This window comes from Canis lupus, chromosome 1 (genome assembly GCF_003254725.2).
Source record: "Canis lupus dingo isolate Sandy chromosome 1, ASM325472v2, whole genome shotgun sequence".
Lineage (NCBI taxonomy): Eukaryota > Metazoa > Chordata > Mammalia > Carnivora > Canidae > Canis > Canis lupus.
This window is the reverse complement of record NC_064243.1, coordinates 17204212-17231045: the sequence shown is the minus strand read 5'-3', so window position 1 is coordinate 17231045 and position 26834 is coordinate 17204212. Positions and strand designations below refer to the sequence as shown.

Sequence of the window (26834 nt, the reverse complement as noted above, 5' to 3'; positions counted from 1 at the left end):
ATAAATAAAGAGAAAGCTACCCAGGGTTCTCTGATAATTATTTTATTCCTACTGTTATTGTGCAGGTTTGGAATTAGTATTTATTTTTGTAAAACAATTTTTTCTAGAATGTTCAGCAGCACTCCTGTTTTGCTTCTTCCTCCCTCCTCCTTTCTCTGGTGACTGAGCTCTGTGCCATCTCTGCAGCATGATCCAGCTGCAAAGCTGGTCCCAGGCAAGACTGGAATCTGTGAAGTTTCATCCTCACTGCTCTGTGCTTCAAGCCTAGTGCAGAGAAAAAAAAAAAAAAAAACATCCAGAGAGCATCCTCTCCCTGTAACAGACAGATACAACTTTATAGAAATTTTGAGGCCCTAGTGGAGAAGCCTGGGTTCATTTTTTTCATGATGGACTTATGGGTTTGTTTGTTTTTTTAAGATTTTATTTATTCATTCATGAGAGACACACAGAGAGGGCCAGAGACACAGGCAGAGGGAGAAGCAGGCTCTTTGCAGGGAGCCCAAAGCAGGACTTGATCCCGGGATCATGCCCTGAGCTAAAGGCAGATGCCCAACCACTGAGCCACGTAGGCATCCCGACTTAGTGTTTTTTTTTTTTTTTTTAAAGATTTTATTTATTCATGAGAGACACACACAGAGAGAGAAAGAGAGGCAGAGACACAGGCAGAGGGAGAAGCAGGCTCCATGCAGGGAGCCTGATGTGGGACTCGATCCCAGGTCTCCAGGATCAGGCCCTGGGCTGAAGGCGGCGCTAAACCGCTGAGCCACCCGGGCTGCCCCTTAGTGGTTTTTAAATTCTGCTTTCAGGACACAATCCTAGATGGCTAACATCATGTCTTCCATTTCCTTCTCTGCCTTTTCCTTCTCGGGATAATGTTATGCTCCCATCGGGTGCTGAACAAGTACATACACTACTATACCAGTAGACTGCCAGGTATTTTTTTGAAATGCCATTTTAAAAACCATACCCAAAGGCAATTCTTTTATGAACTAGCCCATGGAAAATGGAGTTTCATGGGTGTTCCAAAGATGGCACGTAGAGGATAAGGTATGTGAGTATTTCACTAAGAGCTGTGAGTCACCTTTGTTTATTTTCATATTTTTATCTGTGTGTAGATCTCTTAGCTGGATCACCTGACTTAACCACTTTCCCATTTAACATAGCCAGATCTTTGACCTCCCCCCACCATCCTGCTTCAACCGGAAAAGTTCTGCTTTCATCTGTTTTTTATATTTAGCTTCTATTTAAGAATAGATTCTTCTCTTTCAGAATCTTAGTTTTACCTCTTTTTTTTTTTCAGATAAGTAACTACATACCAGGGGCCAGATATTATTACTTTATGACTTTATTAATTAATAATAATAATAAATAATAATAAAAATAGAAGTAAGAGAAACTATAATTTATTCACATTAAAGAATATGATATATATGGCTTTGTAAATTTAAATTGATGTTTATCAATTGTCACAAGTCCTTGCCTAAAACATGTTGGGTGAAAACACAAAGCATGCATACAGCATAACATTTGTTAAGCTTAAAACCTAAAACATTGGCATAAACTACTTACCAGTGCCTATGCATGAGTGAAAATTAAGATATGCACGGGAATATACATACTACATTGGATGGTGCTTATTTTGAGTCAGGGGAGAGAGGACTTATGGTGATTTAGCCATATCAGTGGTTGTAACACATTATTTCTTAAAGATATCTGAGATAAAGATGGCATGATATCTTCCTTTCTCATAGATAAGTAGACATTTGTTTACTAAATACATGTATTTCTCAGCAGAGTATAGACATAAAATTACCATGTCTACCCTTGTAGTAAAGAATATACTTCTAGATCTTTGTAAATGTTAAAGCTTCAAATATTAGGGATACGATAATAGAATTATAGAAGATAAAAGCTAAAAGGGGGCCTTTAGAAGTGGCCTGGCCCAATATTTTCTCTGTTTGCTCATTACTTTGAACCGTGCCTGGCACATAGTACGTGTTCAAGAAAATAGTTGTTGAGTGCGTGAGTGATACTGAGGCCGTAACTGGATTTGCTGGAGAATTCTTGACTTAAATATTTTAAACACAGAAAGATTGTGGTCTTAATACTTATTTCTTATCTTTCAGATATGGGGAAATGTCACCTTACCAAAGGCAAACAGGCTCTAGAGATCCGGAGTAGCTTATCTGAAAAGAGAGCACTTACTGACCCGATTCAGGGAACAGCCTATTCCGCAGAATCTCTGGTTCGGAATCTACAATGGGCCAAGGCACATGGTACGGTGACGTCTGGCTTTTTGTGAGATTTTTCTATACTATGCTGCATTAAATGATGAAGGAGATTTTTTCTCTCCTGAATAAATAGTTTTCCTCTTGATTTTGTAGTGAAAATATTTTAGCCTGGTGGGCAAACCCAAGACTAAACAACTTATGTAATATACAGTCCCTTAGATCCTATTCTTTTGTGAGCTGTTGGAAGTGTGCTATTTGAAAAATCAGACAGGTTTGGGTTCTGATCCTGTCTCTACCACTGGATAAGCACGTTACCTATAAATGGGGACAAGAAATAATACCTGGTAAGGTTGCTGGGCTTGAATGAGATCACACACGTAAATAGAGAAGCACGCTCGTCAGCAAATACTACGTGCTCATAAATATTACTGAGTATTCTCTGTCTTTGACTCTTGAATCCATGAGTCAGTGAGCAAGACAATAGAAGGTGAGGTGGAAATCATACCTGTAACTTCATTACCCTGGGTAATTCTATGTGACTTAGTGAAAAAGTAAGTTTAAATTATTGACCGAAATGAAGATTTTAGATTTGTTGTGAGTCCCAAATATCTGTATTATGTATCCCTTACTGTAGATAATTGAAAGTTGTATTCGTTGAACTTCTATATAATATCTTTCCTTTTCTAATAGTCTGTTCTCTAAGATATATTTTTGGTAAATATGTTAAAGCACATTAAAATAAAATGCCACAAATATAGTGTCTTGGATTTTCAGATAGTTGGATAAGTAATTGAAATGAAAAAAAAAAGAAATTGATTCTTTTCCTTTAAAAAAAGCCCTAAACAACAACAGTAACAAAATCGTGGTGGTAAAAATCAACAGTAAATACAACCTTTATGAAATGAAACAAAGAGAGAATTTCTTTACTTGCTGTATGAGATGCTGCTGAATTCATGAATTGCCTGCCTAATAAAGCCAATTAGGACTTCGCATTAAAAAAAAAAGAAAGAAAGAAACTTTAGACGTGGGCTCGTCCAATATTTTTATCTGTTCTTTACTTTGAACTATGCCTGGCACATACTAGGTGTTCAGGAAAATAGTTGTTGAGTGAGTAAGTGATACTGAAAACATCACTGGATTTGCAGGATAGTTCTTGGCCTAAATATTTAAAACATAATGAAAAAATTGTGGTCTTAAAATAATACTTAATTCTTATCTTTTAGATATGGGTAAATGTCACCTTACCAAAGGCGAACAGGCTCTAGAGACGTGGAGAGTTTGTCTAGAAAGAGCTTTTTTTTTTTTTTTTGTAACAGATTTGGTATTTTTTATGTTAGAGCGCACGCAAAGTGGTAAAAGGAAAAACGTTAAGACTCCCTCAGTTAATCATCAAAGGATGCAAATTCAGCCTACACAATTGAGAATATATTAATAATTAAGAAACAAATACAGAAAATGGTAAACTTAAGTAGTAATTAGAGAAAATAAAATTAAAACTATGATAGTACAGTTTTTCCTTTTTAATACCATCAACTAGGTACACACTTCGAAAATTAATGTTACTTCATTTTGGAAATGTTATGGTGAGATCTATTTATATTCTATATAAAAGGAGATGTCACATGTGTGAGGGACCATCGAGTAGCTGTATCTAATAATCCTAAAGCATTAAGTACATATATATTCGAAATAATGACTATGATAGAAAAACAATAAAACCCAGAAATACCACAGATACTCAAGAGTAGTAGAATTGTTCAAAGTAACAAATATTCAGTGACATTATGCTTTCTTAACTGTTTTCATGAAGATTGAGGCAACAGTGAAAATTTATCTACAACTGTATGGATACTTTCGATTCCCACTGTGAAAGTTACATATGCAGAGGGATGAGAACTATAAGGAAATAGTCAATGAAAGATTCTTATTTGCTTGACCAGCAGAACATGGGGCTTTTTTTTTCTCTTTCTTTAAGTGCATGCATGTGTGTCTGTGTGTCTTTCAACAATGTGTTATAGAACATTTTTAAGCGAAAGCAGAAGCTCTCACTATATTTTGTCCCATAAAGAACAATTGCCTGTTGCTTATCAGAACACTTACCAAGCACTTCTCAAATAAGTTGTTCTTTTTGTTCTTTTTCAGAACTCCCAGAAAGTATGTGTCTTAAATTTCAGTGTGGCGTTCAGATTCAGTTAGGGTTTGCCGCCGAGTTCTCCAATGTCATGATAATCTACACGAGCATAGTCCACAAGCCACCCGACGTGGTGATGTGCGACGCCTATGTCACCGATTTCCCTCTTGTAAGAACCCCCTTTCTTCTTTTACTCAAAATTGGACGGTATAGCGTCACTTACTAAAGACTAAACATATGGAAACTTAAAGTTGATGGTAAATTTAAAGGAAATATGAGTACATATATATTCCATTTATCTAAATACTTATTTGTATTTTAGTATTATTAGTATTTAGCATTAGTCTGTTTTTCATATTTAATATATATTATATTACATTTAAAAACTAACCCCCCAAATATGCTAAATTTATCAAATTTAGGAATGGCTAAAGTTCACCTAGGAAAGAAGCCTTTAATTTCCTTAGCCCTGAGGAGGATATCAAGTGTGAAGAAGTAAAATTATAGTATATTGGAAGCATAGAAATTTAGTTGTTTTTTCTGAAAATTAAGATATCATCATTTATTTCATTTATTTCCGTTGGCCTAAAGAAGCCAATAAATAGTGCTCCTCTTTCCTACATGACTGTAGTAAATTGAGAAGTAAGCAAGGAGCAAGACAAATCCAGAACATCACCCTTGCTACTGATAAAGGCTTCACAGAGGACACTGCTTTGTGTGAGAGCAAACGGTCCAGCCCTGAACCCCAGATTAGACAGGTCTGTCTACCAACCCTGACAGTGCTGGACTCGCTTGGGCCTCCTGGGCGTTGGGCAGGGAGAGCCTGAGGCCTTCTCTCTGAAGTTCCAGAACAGATCTCCCGCTCTCAGCCAGGGCTTGGCTCTTAGAGAAGAAAAAGGGAAGGGCTGCCTGTATGTACACGTCCATTTATTCTTTTTAAATATATGAATCATGTAAATCCCCCTACACCTTCCCAAAAGTGTTGAGTGAGCAGGAAGAGAATCCAGGAGTCACACACTAACAGGGCTGGAACCCTAAAGGAAGCTCAAGTGGACTAAGAAGTACTCCTAGGGGTAGTTTGAAAGTAACTAGCCTTGCAGAGCTAACTTTTTAAATGTATCTGTGCACAATTTAGAATTCCTGTTAGACTCTAGAATGTCGTTCTTACAGTTTCTTTAGTCCTAGCAAAGGGCTCACCTCTCAGGCCAAAATTCATGAGAGAGCAATACCTGTTCAGATAGTTTACTGTCATAGACTACGTTGTGACCTAAGTGATTTCATTAATAACGTCTGCTGATTTTCACAGGATTTAGATATTGATCCAAAAGATGCAAATAAAGGGACGCCTGAAGAAACTGGCAGCTATTTAGTATCCAAGGATCTTCCCAAGCATTGCCTCTACACTAGGCTCAGTTCGCTGCAAAAATTAAAGGTTATTACTTGTCCTGTTTATAACTACTAACTTAATGAAAGTGAAAGTTCATGTTGGTGTGTGACACTTGTATTAGTTTATAGATGAGCTGCTTCATTGGTATTAAATTGAAGTAGAGGTAAGTGATACACAGTGCGTCTCATCAGTGACCCTTGCATATTCTGTTCTGTCCCTGGTAGTGGCCTGAGGGTTTTTGTGTGAGAGCACATGTGATTACTCTCCACATTTTTGAAAACTTAGAGATACAGAGCATGGTCTGCTTTTAAATACCTTCACATCGGGCAGCCCTGGTGGCACAGCGGTTTGGCGCCGCCTGCAGCCCAGGGCCTGATCCTGGAGAACCAGGATTAAGTCCCATGTCGGGCTCCCTGCATGGAGCCTGCTTCTCCCTCTGCCTGTGCCTCTGCCTCTCTCTCTCTCTCTCTCTCTCTCTCTTTGTGTCTCTCATGAATAAATAAATAAAATCTTTAAAAAAAAGATACCTTTGCATCTTCAAGTAATCATTTCCTAGTTAAGGAACAACACAGACTATTGTCATCCTATTCCTAGCTAATCTACCTGCAGTCTCCTTTGTCTTTGTAATAACCCTAATGATCGGATTCAGTGGTATTTCTCCACCTGGGACTGTGGATTATTATTTCATGTTTTTTAAAACAGCTAAACTTCTGGCCTAGGTGTAAAGCCAGATTTTTTCATTAAGGGATCATTCTCCATCTTCACTAATAGGGAAGGGTAAGTTTCTCAACCCCCACTGCTTAGAAAACACCTTTCCACTGTTCACCCAGAGTATGGTACAAGGGCGCTGTGACTCTGGCTGCTGTCAGGAGCAGGATCTAGAGTTCCACCAGTTAGTTGAAAGTACTGAATGAGGGAAAGGGAAGGCGATTATAGCGGGCCTTCCTGAGTGTGGGGAAGGGGTAAACGGGCCTTGGGGATTTAGAACCTGGGAAAGGGGAGTGAGAGTGGCTGCTGTTGTTGTGTGATCATGTGTATTTGTATATGTCAGTAAGTACTCTTAAGATTGAGATGCTTTCACAATTGATAAAAATAATTGTTTCTTTTCCCTTTCAGGAACATCTCATCTTCACAGTCTGCCTGTCATATCAGTACTCAGGACTGGAAGATACCGTAGAGGAGAAGCAGGAGGTGAATGTTGGGAAACCCCTCATTGCCAAACTGGACATTCACCGAGGTTTGGGAAGGAAGACTTGCTTCCAAACTTGTATTATGTGTAATGGCCCTTACCAGAGCTCAGCATCCACCTCAGCGGGAGGCGGCCACTACCACTCGTCTCAAGACTCATTCCACGGGGTTTACCATTCACACCTTGGCAACTCAAGTAACATCTTGCCATCAGATGGCTGTCGCTGCAGCCGGACGGCAGATGCATTTATGTCAAGTCACCACACCCACCACTATCCATGCCAGTTCGGTAGGAGCAATGTGCCAGTGGAGACAACTGATGACGTGCCATTCAGTCTCTCCGATGCACTCCGAATTTCTGAAAAGTGACCTCCTTGTTGTTGGAAGTTGTCATAATTACCAGATGCCTCCTGTGCAACAGGACTGACATGAAGGGAAGCATCATGAAGAAGCAAATACCTATTCGAAGAGAGAGAAGATTAGTAAAGATATTTCATAGCAAACTCAGGACTTTCAGGTGTTGGAATTATATTATTTACCCACGGACCCTCTTCTTCTCTCTTAGGAGCTGATGAATTGGTTGACTTGTTCTGTAAGAGTAAAGGATGGATGTGTATATGTTCGTGTGTTTATAACAAAAATATTTTCATTTTGAGCACTCTGAAGTAAGAACGATGGGAATGACGTTATTGTAGAGTGAGTCATTGTATTTTTAGAATCAGGGCAAAAAACCCTGGTGATGATCACACTTAACCCAGTTTCATCAGTGGGAGAAACAGATGGAGGCATCTTGTGTACGTTAGAGCTGGCACCAGAACTGAGACCTCCAGGTTTCCATTCCAGTGTTTATTCCACTACACGCTACCTTCCTGACAGGTTCTGAGGTGTTACATTTGTAGATGGATTTAAAGATAATATGTAAATATGCAGGTCTGTATATAATCTTAGAAATGTATAAACCTTACTTTGTGATTATAGGACGTCACTGCAAGCATCAGTTACGAGGTTTGTATATAAATATAAATCTTATGTAGAACAGGCGGAAATTTATGGTTCCTAAGGTCAGGAAAGCACATGGAGAGGTGACGAAATGTTTGTCTGTCTTAGAGCAAGACAGCAGGATGCTTCTGCCACTGAATAATCTTGGCAGCTGCTTCTCTGAATCTTACCAACACTGGATATGTCCTCCTTGATAACATTTTCTTTTTTTTCTTCTTCTTCTTTTTTTTTTTTTTGAGAACATTTTCTTAATGAATTTTACTGGCCTTAAGAGAGAATCTTACCACCTTTTGTCCTACCTAAAGCAAGTTAAAATGGCAAGTGCCAATAACAAAAATACTGAATTAGTAATCTTAAAACATTCCACAAAGAAAATACCAGCCTCAGGTGGCTTCGCTACTGTATCCTACCAAACATTTAGAGAATTACACCAATCGTTTGTAAACTCTCTCCCAAAAATGTAAGGAGAGAGAACACTTCCCAACTCATTTTATGAAGCCACTATTACGCTGATACAAAACCAGGTGAAGACATCGCAAGAAAACAGATCAAAAAGTTATCAACAAAATACTAGCAAACTGAGTCTGGCAACATAATAAAAAGGATCATATACCATGACCAAGTAAGATTGATCCCAGGAATGCAAGGTTTGTGTAACATCCAAAAATCAACGTCGAATGCAAATAATTCTCATTATTCACAGTAGTTATAATCTAGGAAGTCACAATGAAAACTGAACCAGTGAATGCAGAGCCATTGCTCCTAGGGGAAATGTGTGCGCACGTATGTGTGTGCATTCATATCTCAAATAGATTATATATAATCTTAAATCCTGAGAACAATTTATCCTGGTGTATATTGTTTTATTTTACAAAGAAAATGAGGTTCAAAAATATTAAGTGACTTCCTGAGGCTACCCCACTAATAACTGCCAGAGTTGGGATTCATACCCGTCCAGCTGGCCCCGGAGCCAAAGCTCACACAGCCCTGCCCCTGGCCCCTCATCTTCTGGTCATGTCTGGGGTGGAGCTGGAACAGGAAGGTGAACCATGGCCTTGTTCTCCCCCACTGGGAACATGCATATCAGCGAAACTCAAAATTTTCATAGGTCTGCACATATATATGAGTGATCATTAAAGTGCTGACAGTTTTGATTTGGGGATTACACATTTTACAAATAAACTGGTAAATTCACAAATATAGGCTCATAAATAATGAGTATCAACCATCCCATATTCATAAAGGACAAAACTACTACATTGACTTGCTTAATAGCTGCAGAACGTATAAAATTCTGCACCCATTCATGATTAAAAATAGTTAACAAACTAGGAATAAAATGGAAATTCCCCAATATGATAAAGAGCAACTACAAAAAGCCCACACCTAACATCATTATTGGCAACAAACTGAATGCTGAATGTCCTCCCCCTAACATCAGGAATAAGAAGACAAGGACATTCACTCTTGCCCCTTCTATTCAACCTTGGTTCTTGAGGTCCTGCAGGGCATTTAGGCTAGAAAAAGAAAAGTTAATCCTACTGGAAAGAAGGAAAACTATCTATTCACAGATGACAATCTTATTAGATAGAAAATTCTAAGAAGTTTCATTTGAAAACTACGAAATGAGTTCACCAGGCTACAGGATAGAAAGATCAATATACAAAGATCAGTTTTATTTCTGTGTCAGCAGTGAATGTTCAGTGAAATTGAGATTTTTAAAAGTTCTATCTACAGTAGCATTGAGATGAATAAAAACTATACAACATTGTTGAAAGAAATTAAAAGAAGACCTAAATAAATGGAAATACATTTTTGCTCATGGAGTGAAAGACTTTACATTGTTAAGATTGCTCCCAAATTGCTCCACAGAGTTCCTGCAGTTCCTATCAAAATCCCAGCTGCCTGGTTTGCAAAAATTGACAAACTGGTAAAATTTATACAGAAACACAAAATTGATAAAATGATAAAACTCGCATGGAAAATACAAAAGCCAGAACAATCTTGAAAAAGAACAAAGTTGGAAGATTCACACTTAACTAATTACAGAAATTAACTACAAAGCTACAGTAACGAACAGTGTGACACTGGTATGAAGATAAACATGGATTACAGGGATATAAATTGTATCTGAGAATCCAGAAATAAGCCTATAATGTTTATGATCAATTAATTTTTGACAATACTGCCAATAGCATTCAGTAAGAAAGAGTAATCTTCTCAACGAATAGACCTAGGACAACTGTATAGCCAAGTGCTAAAGAACCCCCCTCCCCCATACTACATACAAATTTCAACCCAGAAAGGATCCTATACCTAAATATAAGAGCTAAAACTGTAAAACTGACAAGAAAACATACAAGTAAATCTTAGTGACCTTGGACGAAGCAGTGGTTTCTTAGCGACAACACCAAATGCACAAGCAACAAGGAAAAATAAATAAATTGAACTTCCTCAAAATGACTCTTCTGTTTTAGAGAACACCATCGAGAAAGTGAAAAGACAACCACAGCACAGGAGAAAGTGTAAAACTCATGTCTGATAAGGTACTTGTGTTCAGAGTATATGCAGAACCTCTTATAATGAGCCATGTATATACTAGTGCTTAATTATGGTTACTGTAGGGTGGTAGCCAGTGAACTGCCCAGTGGGCCTTCTGTAATGATGGAAATGTGTCCGTGTCCTCCGCTGGTGTGTCCTCCGCTACCCTCCAACCCCGTGTGATAACTTGAACAATGGAAATCCAGCCAGTGGCTTCCATACTCAACTATGCGGTTGTTTATCCTGTATATTTGAATTTTTTAAGGCATGTATTTATAATTTTAAAACATTTTTTAAACTAACAGTCGTGTATTTTTTGTCTCTTCTATATGCCAGTTGCTTTATAACATTAGAGGGCTTTATACATCAGTAGAATTTAGGAAGGGCAACCCACTGATACCAACGACAATGGGAGGAAGAGATTAGGATAGTAAAGGCTCACCCTAAATCCAGAGCTAATATTTGATCCTGGGGAAGGGGTATTTTCTGGAAAGTAACTTCAAAGTCCTAAAGTTAGCAATGATAAGTTACATGTTTTCTAATTTTAAAAAAGTTAAGTCAGGGGTGCCTGGGTGGCTCCGCTGGTTAAGCATCTGCCTTCAGCTCAGGTCATGATCTCAGGCTCCTGGGATCGAGCCCCACAACGGGTTCCCTGATCAGTGGGGAGCCTGCTTCTCCCTCTCCCTCTCCCTCTGCCTGCTGCTCCCCCTGCTTGTGCGTGGGCTCTCACTCTCACTCTGTCAAATAACTAAGAAAACCTTCTTTAAAAAAAAAAAAAAAGTTAACACACGGATCATCCAATAGAAAACATTAGCGGTATCCAGCTGAAGTGAACAGGCCAAATAAATCACAACCTTGAGAAGGAAAGTCTTTAAAGGATACTGACATACAAAAGGGACAATAACAGTCAGTACACACACAGTATAGACCTTTCCTGGTCCCCCCCCCTCCCCGTGCTGATTACTTTTCATACCTCTTACTTGCACACAGAGCAACCATGAGGTGGTCTCTTCAGTAGTCAAAATTGTTTTTGACTTGTTAGACTCCGTAAATCCAATCACCTAGCCACAGCTCGGATCGTCGACACACTGACACGTAGATTCGGCACAAGTATGGTATCAGGATGAGATCTGATTTTTTAACAAAAGGCCTAATAAATTTTAAATTGTTTCCTGTTATTTGAATATTCCCCTAGTATTTTTTTTAAGATATTATTTACTTATTTGAGATGGCGAGAGAGAGAGCACAAGCAGGGTGGGAGGGATAAGGGCGGAGGGAGAGGGAGAAGCAGGCTCCTGGGTGAGCAGGGAGCCAGACTCGGGGCTGGATGCTTAACCAACTGAGCCACCCAGGTGCTTTTAGCTATTAACTAATAGGCTTTTAGCTATTAACTAATTAACTAATTTAACTATTAACTAATGCCAAACACTCAGAATTTGCACAATACTTTTAGGTTACCTGGGCGATGCAGTTGGTTAAGCATTGATCCTTGATTTTGGCTCAGGTCATGATCTCAGGGTCTTGAGATCAAGCTCTGTGTTGGGCTCTGCCCTCAGCATGGAGTCTGCTTGAGATTCCCCGCCCTCCTCCTTGTGCTCTCTCTCTAAAATAAACATTTTTTTTTAACTTACACGTTACTTTTGTGCAATTTCGACCTGTCCTTCTATTTTGACATTGTGGGCTTTATCCAGGCCTAATTAAAAAATATGTTTTTAATACTTTCCCTTATATGACCTACTTTTCATATTGATAAAAAAATTAGTAAAGAGAACAATACCCAGAATATAAGAATGTTTGTATAAGCATATTTAATTCTTTTTGCAAGTTGACAGCATTAAAAACACTTCATTTTAAAATTTTTTTTTATTTTTAAGATTTTTATTTATCCATGAGAGACACATAGAGAGAGGTAGAGATATATAGGTAGAGGGAGAAGCAGACTCCCTGATGCAGAACTCGATCTCAGGACCCCGCAGGGAGCCTGATGCAGAACTCGATCTCAGGACCCTGGGATCACCACCTGAGCCAAAGACAGACACTCAACCACTGAGGCCCCCAGGTGACCCCCCCATTAAAAATATTTCAGCATCGGACACAAAGTGTGACTTTACTAAGGAGGAGTCTGCTTGTCCTCACCACCCAACAGTAGTGTGGCTTGAAGTGTGCCCTACAGCTTGTCTGTGCTTCTGTTTATCTTCTAGTACTTTACAGAACGAGCAGCACTGAGATGCTAAGTCCTTTCAAGAGCCAGCGCTTTGAAAAGGCTCCTCATCCTTGGAATCTGGCTTTCTCAAAACCATAGCAGTCAGTACACACACAGTATGGTGTATATTATTTGTTACTAAGGTGCTTCCTACAAAGTACTCCTAATAGTTGGCAATGAGACGCCTGGGTGGCTCAGTGGTTGAGCGCCTGCCTTTGGCTCAGGTCGTGATCCCGGGGTCCTGGAATCGAGTCCTGCATTGGGCTCCACTCAGGGAGCCTGCTTCTCCCTCTGCCTCTCTCCATAAAATAAAATCTTTATTTAAAAAAATAGTATTGGCAATGTAGTATCACCTTCTAAAATAAGTTGTAATTGGGATAGCTGGAGGGCTCAGTTGTTGGGATATGCAACTCTTGATCTTGGGATCATGACCCTCGGGTTGCTCAATGGTTGAACATATGCCTTCAGCTCAGGGCATGATCCTGGAGTCCCGGGATCAAGTCCCACATCGGGTTCCCTGCATGGAGCCTGCTTCTCTGCCTATGGCTCTGCCTCCCTCTGTATCTCTCATTAATGAATGAATGAATAAAATCTTTTTAAAAAAAAAATTTTTAAATGCTTAAAAATAAGTTGCAATTGAATGTTGTTTACTCCAAAATCACGTTTCAGAAAGCATGGAAATTTAATGTCACCAGTTACCAGTATAAAGTATATTATGACTACACAGAAAGACAATTGATGAGCAGTGTTTCTCTGCTGAAATTATTTGTCTTTGCTTACCTGGATCTTCCAGTTTTTATACAGGAAACAGATGTGTAATTTACAAGTACAGATATACACACTGTACAATGTAAATATGCTAAGCTTCAGTGCTTTTTATTCTGTTAAAAAATAGCTAAGTCTAAAGTAATTACCACAAATCTGAAGGAATTCCTGTTTTTTCTGCATCGTGTTTGAACGGCATTTAAGTAGTAGAAGTAGTAGAAACAGATGGCTGAGTGTTCCTACATTAATAAGTCACTAATACTTCGACTTCTTAAAATTTTTTTGACTTTTTAAAAATTTTGAAACACTTTCAAGCTTACATAAAAACTTCAAAACTTGTACAAAGAATTCCCATATTCCCTTCACCCTGATTCCCTATGTTAACATTTTTCCATGTTTTATCATTTTGTCTCATAAATGTGTGTGTGTGTATATATATATATATTTGTATCTATGTCTACATCTACAAATGATCTTTTTCCCAAACTGTTCAAAATGTTGCCTTTTTGCCCCTAAATACTTGTGTGTACTGCTTAAAAACAGGAACATTTTAACTAACTAATTAATTTTAAAAACCAGGAACAGTCTCCTACATAACCACAGTAAACTGTCCAAACAGTTCCAGAACCTCCCTCCACGACAGCCCAAACGCTGAGAACCCACAGTGCTTCCCTGTCTCGCTTCTCTCACAGATCGTGACCTGTGACCTTTGTCCAATGTCTAAAAACTATTGTTTCTGAAAAAAAAAAAAAAAAAAACTATTGTTTCGTACTTTGAGTATGGCTTCCTACTTGTTCGTGGTGGGAGAGCGAATCCAGTCCTATCATCACATCGTGGCTGGAAGTGAACATTTGCAAGTGATTTTCAAAACTAATCACATATTTGAAAATAATTTTGGATTACTTTGCATACACTGCAAGAAACACCACTGTGGGCAAGCTATTCCCTTTCCTAGTCACGATTCCTCCCCCCACACTGATTTTTTTATTTTTTTCCTCCAAACTGACTCTTTTAAGGGCAGCTTGCATCCACTATTTTTGTAGAGCAAGTGGTTCATCAACATTATCGAATGAATACATGGGAGCTTCAGCGGTACACGTTTATGCAAAGGAAGGAAGCAAGGCTTGGGGTGGGGTGCTTTACGTTCTACGTGCTACGTACAAACATTTTACACACAGGCCTCATTTAATGTCTCAACAACAGAAGAGGAAACTGTAAGGCTAAATCAAGATGCTAATTCACCCTGGATAGCTGACAAGTGGCAGAGGCAGGACGACCCAGACCCAGAACAGAGCCCATTATTACTCTCCAGTGCTGCTGCTTATTACCCGATGATGGGGAGATACACAATCATTATTGAGTAATAAGTGCTGAATCAATGCAAAACTGGCATGACATTAAATGCTCATACTTGACGGAGTATCAACTATTATATCTAAGAGATACAAGTCTTTGAAAGAAGTTTGCAAAAAACCATCCTACTTTGTTTTTTTAAAAGATTTTATTGCTGAGTGAAGTAAGTCAGTCGGAGAAGGACAAACATTATATGTTCTCAATCATCCGGGGAATATAAATAATAGTGAAAGGGAATATAAGGGAAGAGAGAAGAAATGTGTGGGAAATATCAGAAAGGGAGACAGAACGTAAAGACTGCTAACTCTGGGAAACGAACTAGGGGTGGTAGAAGGGGAGGAGGGCGGGGGGTGGGAGTGAATGGGTGACGGGCACTGGGGGTTATTCTGTATGTTAGTAAATTGAACACCAATAAAAAATTTAAAAAAATAAAAATAAAAAAAATAAAAGATTTTATTTATTTATTCATCAGAGAGAGAGAGAGAGGCAGAGACGTAGGCAGAGGGAGAAGCAGGCTCCATGCAGGGAGCCTGACGTGGGACTCGATCCTGGGTCTCCAGGATCACACCCTGGACCGAAGGTGGTGCTAAACTGCTGAGCCACCCAGGCTGCCCAACCATCCTACTTTGAAAACAGAAGGAACGGCATCTTGAATTTGGTAACTTAAACTTGCTGTTTTTCCAACATAGCAGAAAATGAGCCAACAGGGGTTGTTGAAGATTGATTGATTTGAGACATGCAGGGGTCGGGGGGAGCAGAGGCAGAGGGAGAGAGAGAATCTTCGAGCAGACTTCCCACTGGGCGCAGAGCCTGATGCAGGGCTTGATTCTGGGGGCCCCAGGATCATGACCTGAGCCAAAATCCAGAGTCAGCTGCCTAATTGAGCCACCCAGGTATCCCCCAACAGTGATTTTTTTTGTGAAGTGTGTTAACAGTGTGGCTTAATACTTAAACCTTCTAAGTGTTTGAAAAAAAATTTTTTTTTAAGATTTTATTTATTTATTCACGAAAGACACAGAGAGAGGCAGAGACACAGGCAGAGGGAGAAGCAGGCTCCACACAGGAGCCTGACATGGACTCGATCTCGGGACCCCAGGATCATGCCCTGGGCCAAAGGCAGGCACTAAACCACTGAGCCACCCAGGCGTCCCTGAAAAATATTTTTTAAACACTAAAACATTATTCTTAAAGGAGAAAATATTTGACCATCTCTAAAGATGAAAGTCACAGGTCACATTCCAAACATTTCTGAAGGAGTTGACCTAAAAATTAGTAATGTCGCTATAATATGCTCAACAGAGTTCTAACAGGGGAAGATGTTAAAATATATTTTTAAGTATTTTAATATAAGCTTTGGTTTCACCCACTAAACTAACATTCTTTGTGTAGAATGTTCAGTACTCTATTGCAAAGATTTAGTGTCTTCCTCGAAGATTGATAATTTTTATACCATATTTCTCCTACGTGCACGTGTTCCCCTTGCTGCTAGACATGGGTTCTGACCCTATTATCTGACCTCGATGTCTTCTGTCCTGTGCCCCAGCTTGTGTAAGTGGCCCCGTCGCCTTTCCCAATTTCCTTTTGTAACACTTGACCTCACACCTGAGTCTGGTGGTCTTCAAACTGTTAAGAACAGCTCCTGTTTGGGGGGTGTTTGGGGGACGCAGTCAGTTAAACATCCGACTCTTGGTTTTGGCTCAGGTCACGATCTCAAGGTTGTGAGATAGAGCCCCACGTCAGGCACAGCACTGGGCACGGAGCCTGCTTAAGATTCTCTCTCTCAGAGCGCCTGGATAGCTCAGGCCGTCACGCATCTGTTTGGGGGATCCCTGGGTGGCTCAGCGGTTTAGCACCTGCCTTCGGCCCAGGGTGTGATCTCAGAGTCCAGGGATTGAGTCCCACATCGGGTTCCTCGCAGGGAGCCTGCTTCTCCCTCTGCCTGTGTCTCTCATGAATAAATTTTTTAAAAATCTTTAAAAAAAAAAAAAAAGTATCTGCTTTTGGCTCAGGTCACGATCCCAGAGTCCTGGGATAGAGCCCCACATCCCATCGGTTCCCTGCTCAGTGGGGAGCCTGCTTCTCCATCTGTCCCTCCCCCTGCTGGTGCTCACTCACTCTCTCAAATACATAAACAAAATCTTTAAAAAAAAAAAAAAAAAAAGAAAAAAAAGATTGTCTCTGTCCTCCCCACACTTGTGTGTGCTGTCTCTAAAAAAAAAAAAAAATAGCTTCTCTCTGGCAGGTGGGACTAGGTCTCTGCACCTCATTTCATCTGGAGCATCTCTACTTTCATCTGCTTACATACCTCCTTCCAAGTTACCTTCCATTGGCATAAAAAGTTTCTCAGTGAAAACAATGGATCTCATCTCCTCTCACTGGAGCCCACCACCCGTTGGGGACCGTCCCCTCAGCCACAGCCGTCCCGCCCCGGCTGGCGACCTGGGCCAGGCTACCATGCTGAGAAAGGAGGGGAAGACCAAAACCCAGCCCAGCCGAGGGCTTCCAGCTTCCTGGTCCAAGGGAGGAGTTCAGGAGGCCAGTCTGAGCTGCTGGTGACAATGGCCTTGTGAGCAGGTGCAGGTGACCTGCTACCGCTGTGCTCGCCTTACTGTGCTCCGCAGACACTGGGCTTCTGACAAATGAGCAGTCTGTGGGAACCTCACAGGGGGCAAGTCTATAGGGGCCATTTTTCCAACAGCATTTGCTCACCTCCTGTCTCGGTGTCACATGTCACTCCTGCAGCAGCTCAAACTTCTTCTTTATTACATGTGTCCTGGTGACCTGTGATCAGTGATCCAGTGTACTGAAAGCGCAGGTGATGTGTAACCTTTTTTAACAGTAAAGTATTTTTAATAGAGGTACGTACATTTTTTTAGACATAATGCAACTGCACACTTCCTAGTTGCCGGGCCAGGGTATGCCGTGTGGGCCCAGTGCCGCTCCATGCTGTCACCCGCTCGGAGAAGGCTGCTGTCGTCCTCAGATGCGCGGTCTCCAGAGCCCCCGTAGGGATCGGCCAGCAGCCCCTGAAGGGAACCCTGCGCTGGCAGGCCGAGGCGCCCTGGGACCGGCCTCCCGCAGTCCTCAGCACCAGGGCAGGGGCGCCGCCTTGCCCCCCGCGCTGGCCCGCAGGGAGCTCCCCTCTGCCGCTCCCGCCTGCGCACAGGGCAGCTTCTGGAGCGCGGGGCCCAGGAGCCCGGGGAGCAGGCACCTGCCTAAGGTGGACGGACGGGGGACGTGCTCCCTGGGAGCCCGCGCCGACGGCTCCCACCCAGGTCCGTGGGCCTGCGCGGGGGCTGCTCGCCCCCACCCGGTACACCTGTGCGCCACACATGCTCCCTACTCCCGTCGGCCGCGCGTGCTCCCGTGCACTTGCGGCCACACACACTCCCGCGCACCTGTGCGCCACCCGCGCTCCCGCACACCTGTGGCCACGCTCACTCCCCGCACCCCTGTGCCCCACACAGGCTCCCGCACACCTGTGCGCCACCCGCGCTCCCGCCCACCTGTGGTCACCCGCGCTCTCACACACCTGCGCGCCACCCGCACTCCCGCCCACCTGCGGGTCACCCGCGCTCCCGCACCACCTGTGCGCCACCCGCGCTCCCGCACACCTGTGCTCCACCCGCGCTCCCGCCCACCTGTGGCCACCCGCGCTCCCGCACACCTGCGCACCACCCGCGCTCCCGCCCACCTGTGGTCACACGCGCTCCCGCCCACCTGCGCTCCACCTGCGCTCCCGCCCACCTGTGGCCACCCGCGCTCCCGCCCACCTGCGCTCCACCCGCGCTCCCGCCCACCTGTGCTCCACCCGCGCTCCGGTGCCGGCAGAGGTGCGCGGCGGCGCTGGCGGTCTGGGCGGCCGCCTTCTCGGAGGCGTCCCCGCCCGGTGCTGCCGGCACCCAGGACCCCCCACGCCGCAGCCTCCCACCGAGGTGGTCCGCGCTGCTTCCGACGCTTCGCCTCCTCCATCCCGCGTGGCGCCTGCTCGGCCTCCGGGTCTCGGGCCGCCTCGGGCCCCGCGCAGACGGCACTGCCCGGCCCGGGGCGCCCCGACGACGGCCTCGGCGGGCGCTCAGCAGCCGCGACCCACACGTTCACCGAAACAAACCGAGCGGGCCCCGCGCTGGGGGCGGAGGAGGGTGAATGGTGACCCCAAAGAGAGATCCCTACCTTCTAACCCCCGGATCCTGAACCGCGACCGGTTGGTATACGGGGGGGGGGGGGGCCGTAGCAGGTGTCCTACGGGGATCTGGACGGGCGGGCCGCCGCGGGCGGGGAGAACCCTCAGCCCCGGGCCAGGCGTCCTCACAGGCACCGACGAGGGGAGCCCGGGGACGCGGAGGAGGTGCGCGCTGGGGGCGGGGGGGCGCGCGGCGCAGCCGCAGCCGGGACCGCGGCCCAGAAGCTTCCAAGGGAGCGTGGCCCTGCCAAGACCTCGATCTCTGCCTGCTAATACAATTTGGGATTTCCGGCCTCCAGCGCCACCCCAGGGAGCCGGATGGAGGCTGGTAGCGAAAGCGGCTCGCAGGCGCCCCGGGGTCCCTCTCGGCTGCGGTCTCCCGCGCCCCCTCCCGGCGCGCACACAGAAGTGCGCCCCTCCCGCCCCAGAGCGGTTGGAGGCCTGGGGTGCGCTTGGGAGAAGGGGCATCTCTATCCCCTCCCTGCTGGTAGGGGATCCCCGGGGGCTCAGCGGTTTGGCGCCTGCCTGGGGCCCAGGGCCTGATCCTGGGGTCCCGGGATCGAGCCTGCTTCTCCCTCTGCCTGTGTCCCTGCCTCTCTCTCTCTGTGCCTTTCATGAATAGATAAAATCTTTAAAAAAAAAAAGAAAAAGAAAAAAGAAACCTCTTTGTAAGAAAACATCCTTAAATAGCACGTTCTCGGCCCCACTCCGTCTTGAAAAACACTGGTCCCAAGCTCTGCCCTGTGCCCGTCATCTTTCCCGGGGAAACTCAACTCCCTGTTGATGGCCCTCGCCTTGCTCTCCTTCCCGTGACTTCCTCATCAACAGAGACGTTTCCTGCAACCCCACCCGCCTCCCCGGAGCCAGCCTGGACCTTGTCACCCCAGAAAGTGACTTGAACCATCCCCGCTCTGATCCAGTCTCCCCTGTGTTCCGCTCCCCTCCTCGAGTGCCCCCTGGATGGTAACTATTCAGCCCAATCCAGACTGCTCACCTGGGGGCATCTAACCTCCGGGGCATCTAACTTCTCTCTGGACTTAACTTACTCTCTCTCTTTTTTTAAGATCTTATTTATTTATTTGAGAGAGAGAGAGAGAGCACATAAGAAAATGTGTAATAGAAAATACATTTATAGCAAGATACATATATTACTAAAAAAAAAATATTACTGTAAGTAGACCTGTGCAGTTCAAATCCAGGTTGTTCAAGGGTCAGCTGTAATAAGGAAAAGCAACCAATAGAATCTTAAGAAGTATTAGGATGCGTTCACAAGTAGAACAAATAACCCTATGTTATCAACGTAGTTTGTAACTATTTACAAATTATGATTTTCTTCTAAAAAGGATTTGGATAGGGCAGCCTGGGTGGCTCAGCGGTTTAGCGCCACCTTTGGTCCAAGGCATGATCCTGGAGACCCCGGATCGAGTCCCACGTCGGGCTCCCTGCATGGAGCCTGCTTCTCCCTCTGCCTGTGTCTCTGCTTCTCTCTCTCTCTCTCTCTCTCTCTCTCTGTGTGTGTCTCTCATGAATAAATAAATAAAATCTTTAAAATAATAATAATAAAATTAAATAAATAAATAAAAAGGATTTGGATAAGATAAACTTATTTGTCTTTAAGATACCTATTAACATAACTGAAATCTAAATCCGATCTGGACTGTATTTATATAGCCAAGTAAAAGTAATTCTTATCCTTAAAAGAAAACTTAACTCTTACCAATATTTGTGTTTAAGAAGACATCTTTCTTCTTAAAGAAAACACACACACACACACACACACACACACACAAAAGACCATACAAAAAAGTTCTGCTTTAACAGTCTGGAGAATGCTTTGGAGGTGTTAGGAAGCTGGTGAGATCATGCAGTCCGACAACTGCAAAAACACTTTTAATCCCACCCTCTAGTAAGTCATCAAAAGCCTGAGTGCAGGGCAGGGGCAGAGGCAGAGGGAGAAGCCGACTCCCCGCTGAGCAGGGAGCCTGAGTGGGGCTGGATCCCAGGACCCTGAGGTCATGACCTGAGCTGAAGGCAGACGCTTAACCCGCTGAGCCCCCCAGGCGCCCCTTAATTTACTCTCTTGTCTAACCTGGACTCTCCAATTCGTTCTACTCTGACTCTCACAAACACCACCCCGTCTTTGGACTGCGGGCCCTCCTCTTGTTTAACTGCCAAGGGTCAACCCCAAGTGGCTTTCACACACATTTTCTTTCTCCGCAGACCTTTGTTCCTCCTGCCACCCTCTTGTCTAGGCTGAGAACCCGGCCTCGGCCCCCAGAGACAGTGGAAGCCCCACAGCCCCCACGAGCATCCCCACCTCCACCTCCACGCCCACAGTTCCCTGGCTGCTACCACCAAGGGCATGACCCCCTCCTGTCTAATCCCTCCACGGACCCCCCAGGGTCCTGCCTCCTTTCTTTCTCCCCCAAGTTTCATTTCTTTGGGTATCCCTTCTCTCCTATGGCATTGAGGTCTCTGTTTTCTTTCTTTCTTTTTTTTTAAATATTTTATTTATCTATTCATGAGAGACAGAGAGAGAGAGGCAGAGACCCAGGCAGAGGGAGAAGCAGGCTCCATGCAGGGAGCCCGATGCGGGACTCGATCCCAGGACCCCAGGATCACGCCTTGGGCCAAAGGCAGGCGCTAAACCTCTGAGCCACCCAGGGATCCTGAGGTTTCTATTTTCAATAAATTATTCTTGTCTGCTTCTCCCTCTCCCTCTGTCCCTCTCCCTGCTCCCCCCTCTCTCTCTCTGTCTCTCTCAAATAATAAAATCTTTAAAAAATAAATAAACTCAGCAGGGAAACTTGTACTAGCTCAGAGGATCTGATGGGCTGAGAAATGAGGGGTCGAACTGGCTCCCCTGGGAAGGAAGCCAGCAGGTTTGAAGGCGGTGCTCACTAAGAGAGCTGGAAGGGTGACAGGTGGATGCTTCCAGAAGGTGGAGGGCTGACGTGTCAGGTTTCAGAGACAGTTCTGGAGAGTTCTAAGTCCAGACTAGTTGCGGGGGTGGGGGGCAGGTCTGAGGATGGGTGCTTTAGGTAAGTTGGAGGGTGAAAGTCAGGAGACAGGAGGCAGCTGGGTAAGTGGCTTTACGTGCGTAAGCCGAGGTGATAGCAGAAGTTGGAGTCCACGGAGGGACTTGGCCTAGATTTTCAACAAATAAATGGCCACCACTTACAAGGTGCCCACCAGGTGCCACGTGCGCTTCCAAGTGCTTTCCACATTCGTGTCCTTTCGGCGTTGGCAGCCGCCCATCAGCCCCGCTTTACAGATGCGGGAACCCAGGCGAGGGAGGGGGCAGGGTCAAAGCGCCAGCAAATGGAGCTGCAGACACCAGGCTGCCTGTGCCTCTGGTTCCAATGACAAGAAGACGCCACCCAAGAAGAGGTGATGTTGGTGTCAAGCACGGACAGGAAAGGAAGGCCTAGAGCCAGATGAAGGCCTTTGTGTTCCGTGCTGTTCTGGAACTGCCCTGGACAGCCGGCCGACTTCGCAGGAGTCAGACGAGGACAGGACAGTCATATAGTCATTCAGACTGGCGGTGGGGAGGGGACACCTGAGGGCGGGGGAGGGACTCTGACCCGATGCGGCTGGGCAGCACCTAGAACTGTGTTCTGGAAGGAAAACAGGAGCATGTGGCCGTGGTGGTCAGACCCCCAGGGCAGCCAGGAGCCAGAGCCCACCCCAGGGAGCACTTGAAGCTCACCGAGCCCCAAGGGGGAGAGCTCAGGGCTGGAACCGGCCAACGAGGAGTAACACCTGCCTGCGTCCACACCCGGGGAGGCGGACCGGTGAGGCCAGCTGGGGCCCCAGCCCAGGGGCGAGGACCAGCTCAGAGCCTGCACCAGGGCCCCCGGGGTCCCTCTCAGGCCTGCAGCTCTCCAGGCCCTGCCCCTGCTCCCCCTGCTCGGGGCCTCGCCTTGGTTTCCCTCCGGTGCCGAGCCGGGCACTGCCGTGGGCGGGGGAAGCCCAGCAGAGGGCAGCACAGGCCTGGGGCTGTCGGGGCGCCCGGGGTGGGACCCGGTGGCCCTGCCCTGCTGGTCTGCGCGAAGACACAGGATGGAGCAGGCCTGCGTTTCTGTAGGAGCTTCCACACCACTCAGGGCCTCCCCAGCCCGGCTGGTGGCTCAGTGCGATGACAGGAAGTAGGGCCCCCCCCCAGGTTTACGAAAGCAAACCTGGGAGATGTCATGAGTTTGGTTCCAGACCACTGCAAAACAAGTGAATTCAATGAAGCTTTTGGTTTCCCGGGGAACATACATATTTTTAAACTGTATTGTAATTTATTAAGTGTGCAGTAGCATTAGGTCTAAAAAACAGTGTATGTACCTTAAAAATACTTTACTGCTAAAAAACTGCTAAGTAGCACCTAAGGTACCCCAAGGAACGCGCCCTGATGGCTCGCAGTCAGCCTCCGCCAGGCCCTTGCCCACGGTGGGTTCCTCCCCTGTCCTGCCCTCTTGCTCCCACGGCCCTGGCGCTGAAAAGGGCAATGATGCTCAGAAGTGCTCCTCCTGGGATGCCGGGTGGCTCAGCGGTTGAACTCTGCCTTCGGCCCAGGTTGTGATCCTGGGGTCCCAGGATCGAGTCCCACGTCGGGCTCCCTGCATGGAGCCTGCTTCTCCCTCTGCCTGTGTCTCTGCCTCTCTCTCTCTCTGTCTCTCTGTCTCTCTCTCTCTCTCTCTCTCTCTGTGAGTCCCATGAATAAATAAATACAATATTTTTTTGAAATAGAAAAAGTGCCCCTCCCGGGCATGGGCATGGCCACGTGCCCCTGGACCCTCTCTGGGGGAAGTTCCTGGGGGCCCCAGTGGCTCAGTTGGTGAAGCATCTGCCTTCTGCTCAGGTCTCCATCCTGGGGTCTGCTCCTCTCTCCCTCTGCCCTGTTCCTGTTGTCTCTGCCTCTCTGTCTTTCTGTCTCTGTCTCTCTCTCTCTCCCTCTCTCTCAAATAAATAAATGAAATCTTAATCACAGATGAAGGCCCTTCCATCCTTCTCACCCCACTCTTGGGATTTTTTTAGTGATTGTATTTTTTTTTTAATTGTGGTAAAATATACCTAACATAAAATTTACCATCTTAACCATTTGAAATGTGAACAGATCAGGGGTGTTAAGAGCACTCAGGTTGTCCCCACTCTCCGTTTTTATTGTGATTTCGTTTTTACATACGGAGCCTGAGGCACAGGGAGTGAACCGCAAAGAAAAGGCAGAGATCTGGAGAAAGATTTTGCTGAGAAAAATATGGAAGGAATCCAAGCAGGGTCTGAGAGGCTTTTCAGGCCGCAGGGCCCTAAGGAACTTTCCAGGACACGTGGCCCCGGGGTTGGGGGGGCACATCCAGTAGCCTTCATTGGCCGCACAGAACCTGCAGCTCATCTGGAGGGGTAGTGAGCACCCCGAAGGGATCCCCGCCCATGTCCAGAAACAGGACCAAAAGCCACTCAAAAATCCTCTCAAATATCTCTTTGAAAATAATCTGTACAGTATGTAAATGAGAGGCAGTTAGGATTTCCTTTTTTTAATTAAGCAGTAAAATGCCTTAGATATTTGGCCTTTGATGAGCTACAAAGCTGAACAGAATTTGAACCCCTAATACTAATGGCTAATTTTTTTAAGATGTTATTTATTTATTTGACAGAGAGAGAGAGAGCACTCGGGCAAGGGCAGAGGGAGAGGAAGAGGGAGAAGCAGACTCCCTGCTGAGCAGGGAGCCCTACACGGGGCTCGATCCAGGGCCCCGGGATCATGACCTGAGCCGAAGGCAGCCACTCAAGCCCCTGAGCCCCCCAGGCGCCCCATGGCTAATACTTAGCATCTCCTGTGAGCCTGGCTTCCGGCTAACTTACTCCCCCCGCCCTCAGGCCTTTGCCCTGGAGGTGCCATTAGCAATTCCATGCAACAGAGAAGTGCAGGGAGGCCCACGGGCTGACTTGCTCGAGGTCACAGAGGAAAAGAGTGGGAGAGCCTAGATTGGACCCACACCCTGGCTCCAGTGACATGGCCTAAGGACCCCATCTGTGACCAGCACAGCTCTGGGGGCTGGAGGGCGGCCAGGAGGTGGGCTGGCGGCGGTCCTGTCCTGGGAAAGCTCAGAAATGGGTGGAAGGGTAAGTCGTGTCCCCCCTCCCCTTTGAACAATGTCAGGGTCACGGGTCCTGATGAGCTCCCATTGTCCTAAATCTGTCCGTTTTGATTGGCAAATAGCCGCATAAAACCTTTAATGAGTAGTCGGTGCAACCACAGGGCCCTTCACACATCCGCTCACCAGTCACGCCCCCTCTTTCTGCCACGTGCCTCAGTGCAGGACTAAAGTCACCACAGCAAGCAAAATAATAATAATAATAATAATAATAATAATAATAATAATAATAAAGTCACCGAAGGACCAGAGAAAATCCCGAATGTTCCTCCACTCCCAACATTTCCCCTGTGCCGCCTGGGGAAGCCCACCCTCAGCCCTCAACCTGTTCCTTCTTCATTCTTGACTTCGCCGCCCAGTCTTTAAGGACCTGGACCCGAGAGCGGGGAGACAGCCCAGGGAGGGAGGCCGTGTTTCCCGTGACCCAAAAGGGCAGAGAGAGAAAGCAGGACAGGAAAGAGGGAACGATGGTCTATTTTCCGTGCTTGGAATGCATTTTTGGCTCTTACGTTTCAAGCTAATGAGAGGTCGAAAGAAAAAGGGGTTGAAACCTCGTTGGTGCAGGTGCAGGTGCAGCGGGGAGCGGAGCACCCGGGCATCTCACCAACCTCCCCTTTCTGTGGCTCCCGGGGCCCGAGTTCTCCTCGCGGGGCCTGCAGCCACCACCTTGTCACCAGGCCGGGACCCTGGGGAGGGACCCCGCGGCCACTCTGACAACCCAGTCTGTTTCTTTCCCAGCCACCAGCCAACAAAATCCACAGCCTCCGGAGCCCCGGGTGGACCGTCTGCAGCCCCAGCGCTTCCCTTTGTCACCCGTTCATTGTGTTTTATAAAGGAGGCCCGCTGGCAGCGTGCGCAGGAGCAGGAGCGCGGTGTCCCCAATGTACTTGAGATTTAAGGGTTTCAGCAGAGGGGCACCTGGGTGGCTCAGTGGGTTAAGGGTTTGCCTTCAACTCAGATCATGAGGGATCCCTGTGTGGCGCAGTGGTTTAGCGCCTGCCTTTGGCCCAGGGCGTGATCCTGGAGATCCAGGATCAAATACCACGTCGGGCTCCCGGTGCATGGAGCCTGCTTCTCCCTCTGCCTATGTCTCTGCCTCTCTCTCTGTGTGTGTGACTATCATAAATAAATAAAAAATTAAAAAAAAAAAAAACTCAGATCATGATATCAGGGTCTGGGATCGAGCCCCACGTTGGGCTTCCTGTTCAGTGGGGGGCTTGGGGGGGGTCGGCTTCTCCCTCTCCCTTGGTCCCTGCTCCTATTTTCTCGCTCGCCCACTCTGCCTCCCAAATAAATAATTCTTTTTAAAAAGTAAGGGTTTCGGGGATCCCTGGGTGGCGCAGCGGTTTGGCGCCTGCCTTTGGCCCAGGTGCGATCCTGGAGACCCGGGATCGAATCCCACATCGGGCTCCCGGTGCATGGAGCCTGCTTCTCCCTCGGCCTGTGTCTCTGCCTCTCTCTCTCTCACTGTGTGCCTATCATAAAAAAAAAAAAAAAAAAAAAAAAAGTAAGGGTTTCAACAGAAATGGGATGCTAACACAGCAAAAGGCAAATCCAAATGACAAAAAGTGCCAGGAGCGCAGAGACAGCCCCGCCTGCTGTCCGTGAGGCCGTGGCCGCACCCAGTCCCACAGGTGCTGGTTTTCGGGCGCAGCACCTGTGCTCGCGTCCCCTGTGCTGTCGGAGCTCGTGCGTCCCCGGTCCCTCCGT

The 26834-nt window shown here is 45.9% G+C and overlaps 1 protein-coding gene and 1 long non-coding RNA gene across 3 annotated transcripts in view; one reads left to right on the top strand and one right to left on the bottom strand.

Annotated features, from left to right (window-relative positions):
- Window positions 1-10779, top strand: part of MALT1 (MALT1 paracaspase) — a 61220-nt gene extending 50441 nt beyond the window's left edge. For both annotated transcript variants that reach the window (XM_049111269.1, XM_035699200.2), the window contains 4 exons: window positions 2127-2276; window positions 4374-4531; window positions 5669-5794; window positions 6866-10779. In XM_049111269.1, the coding sequence (XP_048967226.1) occupies window positions 2127-2276; window positions 4374-4531; window positions 5669-5794; window positions 6866-7306 (875 nt within the window). In that variant the 3' untranslated portion in view covers window positions 7307-10779. The remainder of the gene's footprint in view (window positions 1-2126; window positions 2277-4373; window positions 4532-5668; window positions 5795-6865) is intronic.
- LOC125755274 (uncharacterized) lies at window positions 35-18173 on the bottom strand. The gene is made up of 3 exons (XR_007411258.1): window positions 17508-18173; window positions 11451-11607; window positions 35-264 (listed from the first exon to the last, which is right to left on the bottom strand). It is a non-coding gene; the product is annotated as an uncharacterized LOC125755274 (long non-coding RNA).
- Between the last annotated feature and the right edge of the window lie 8661 nt (window positions 18174-26834).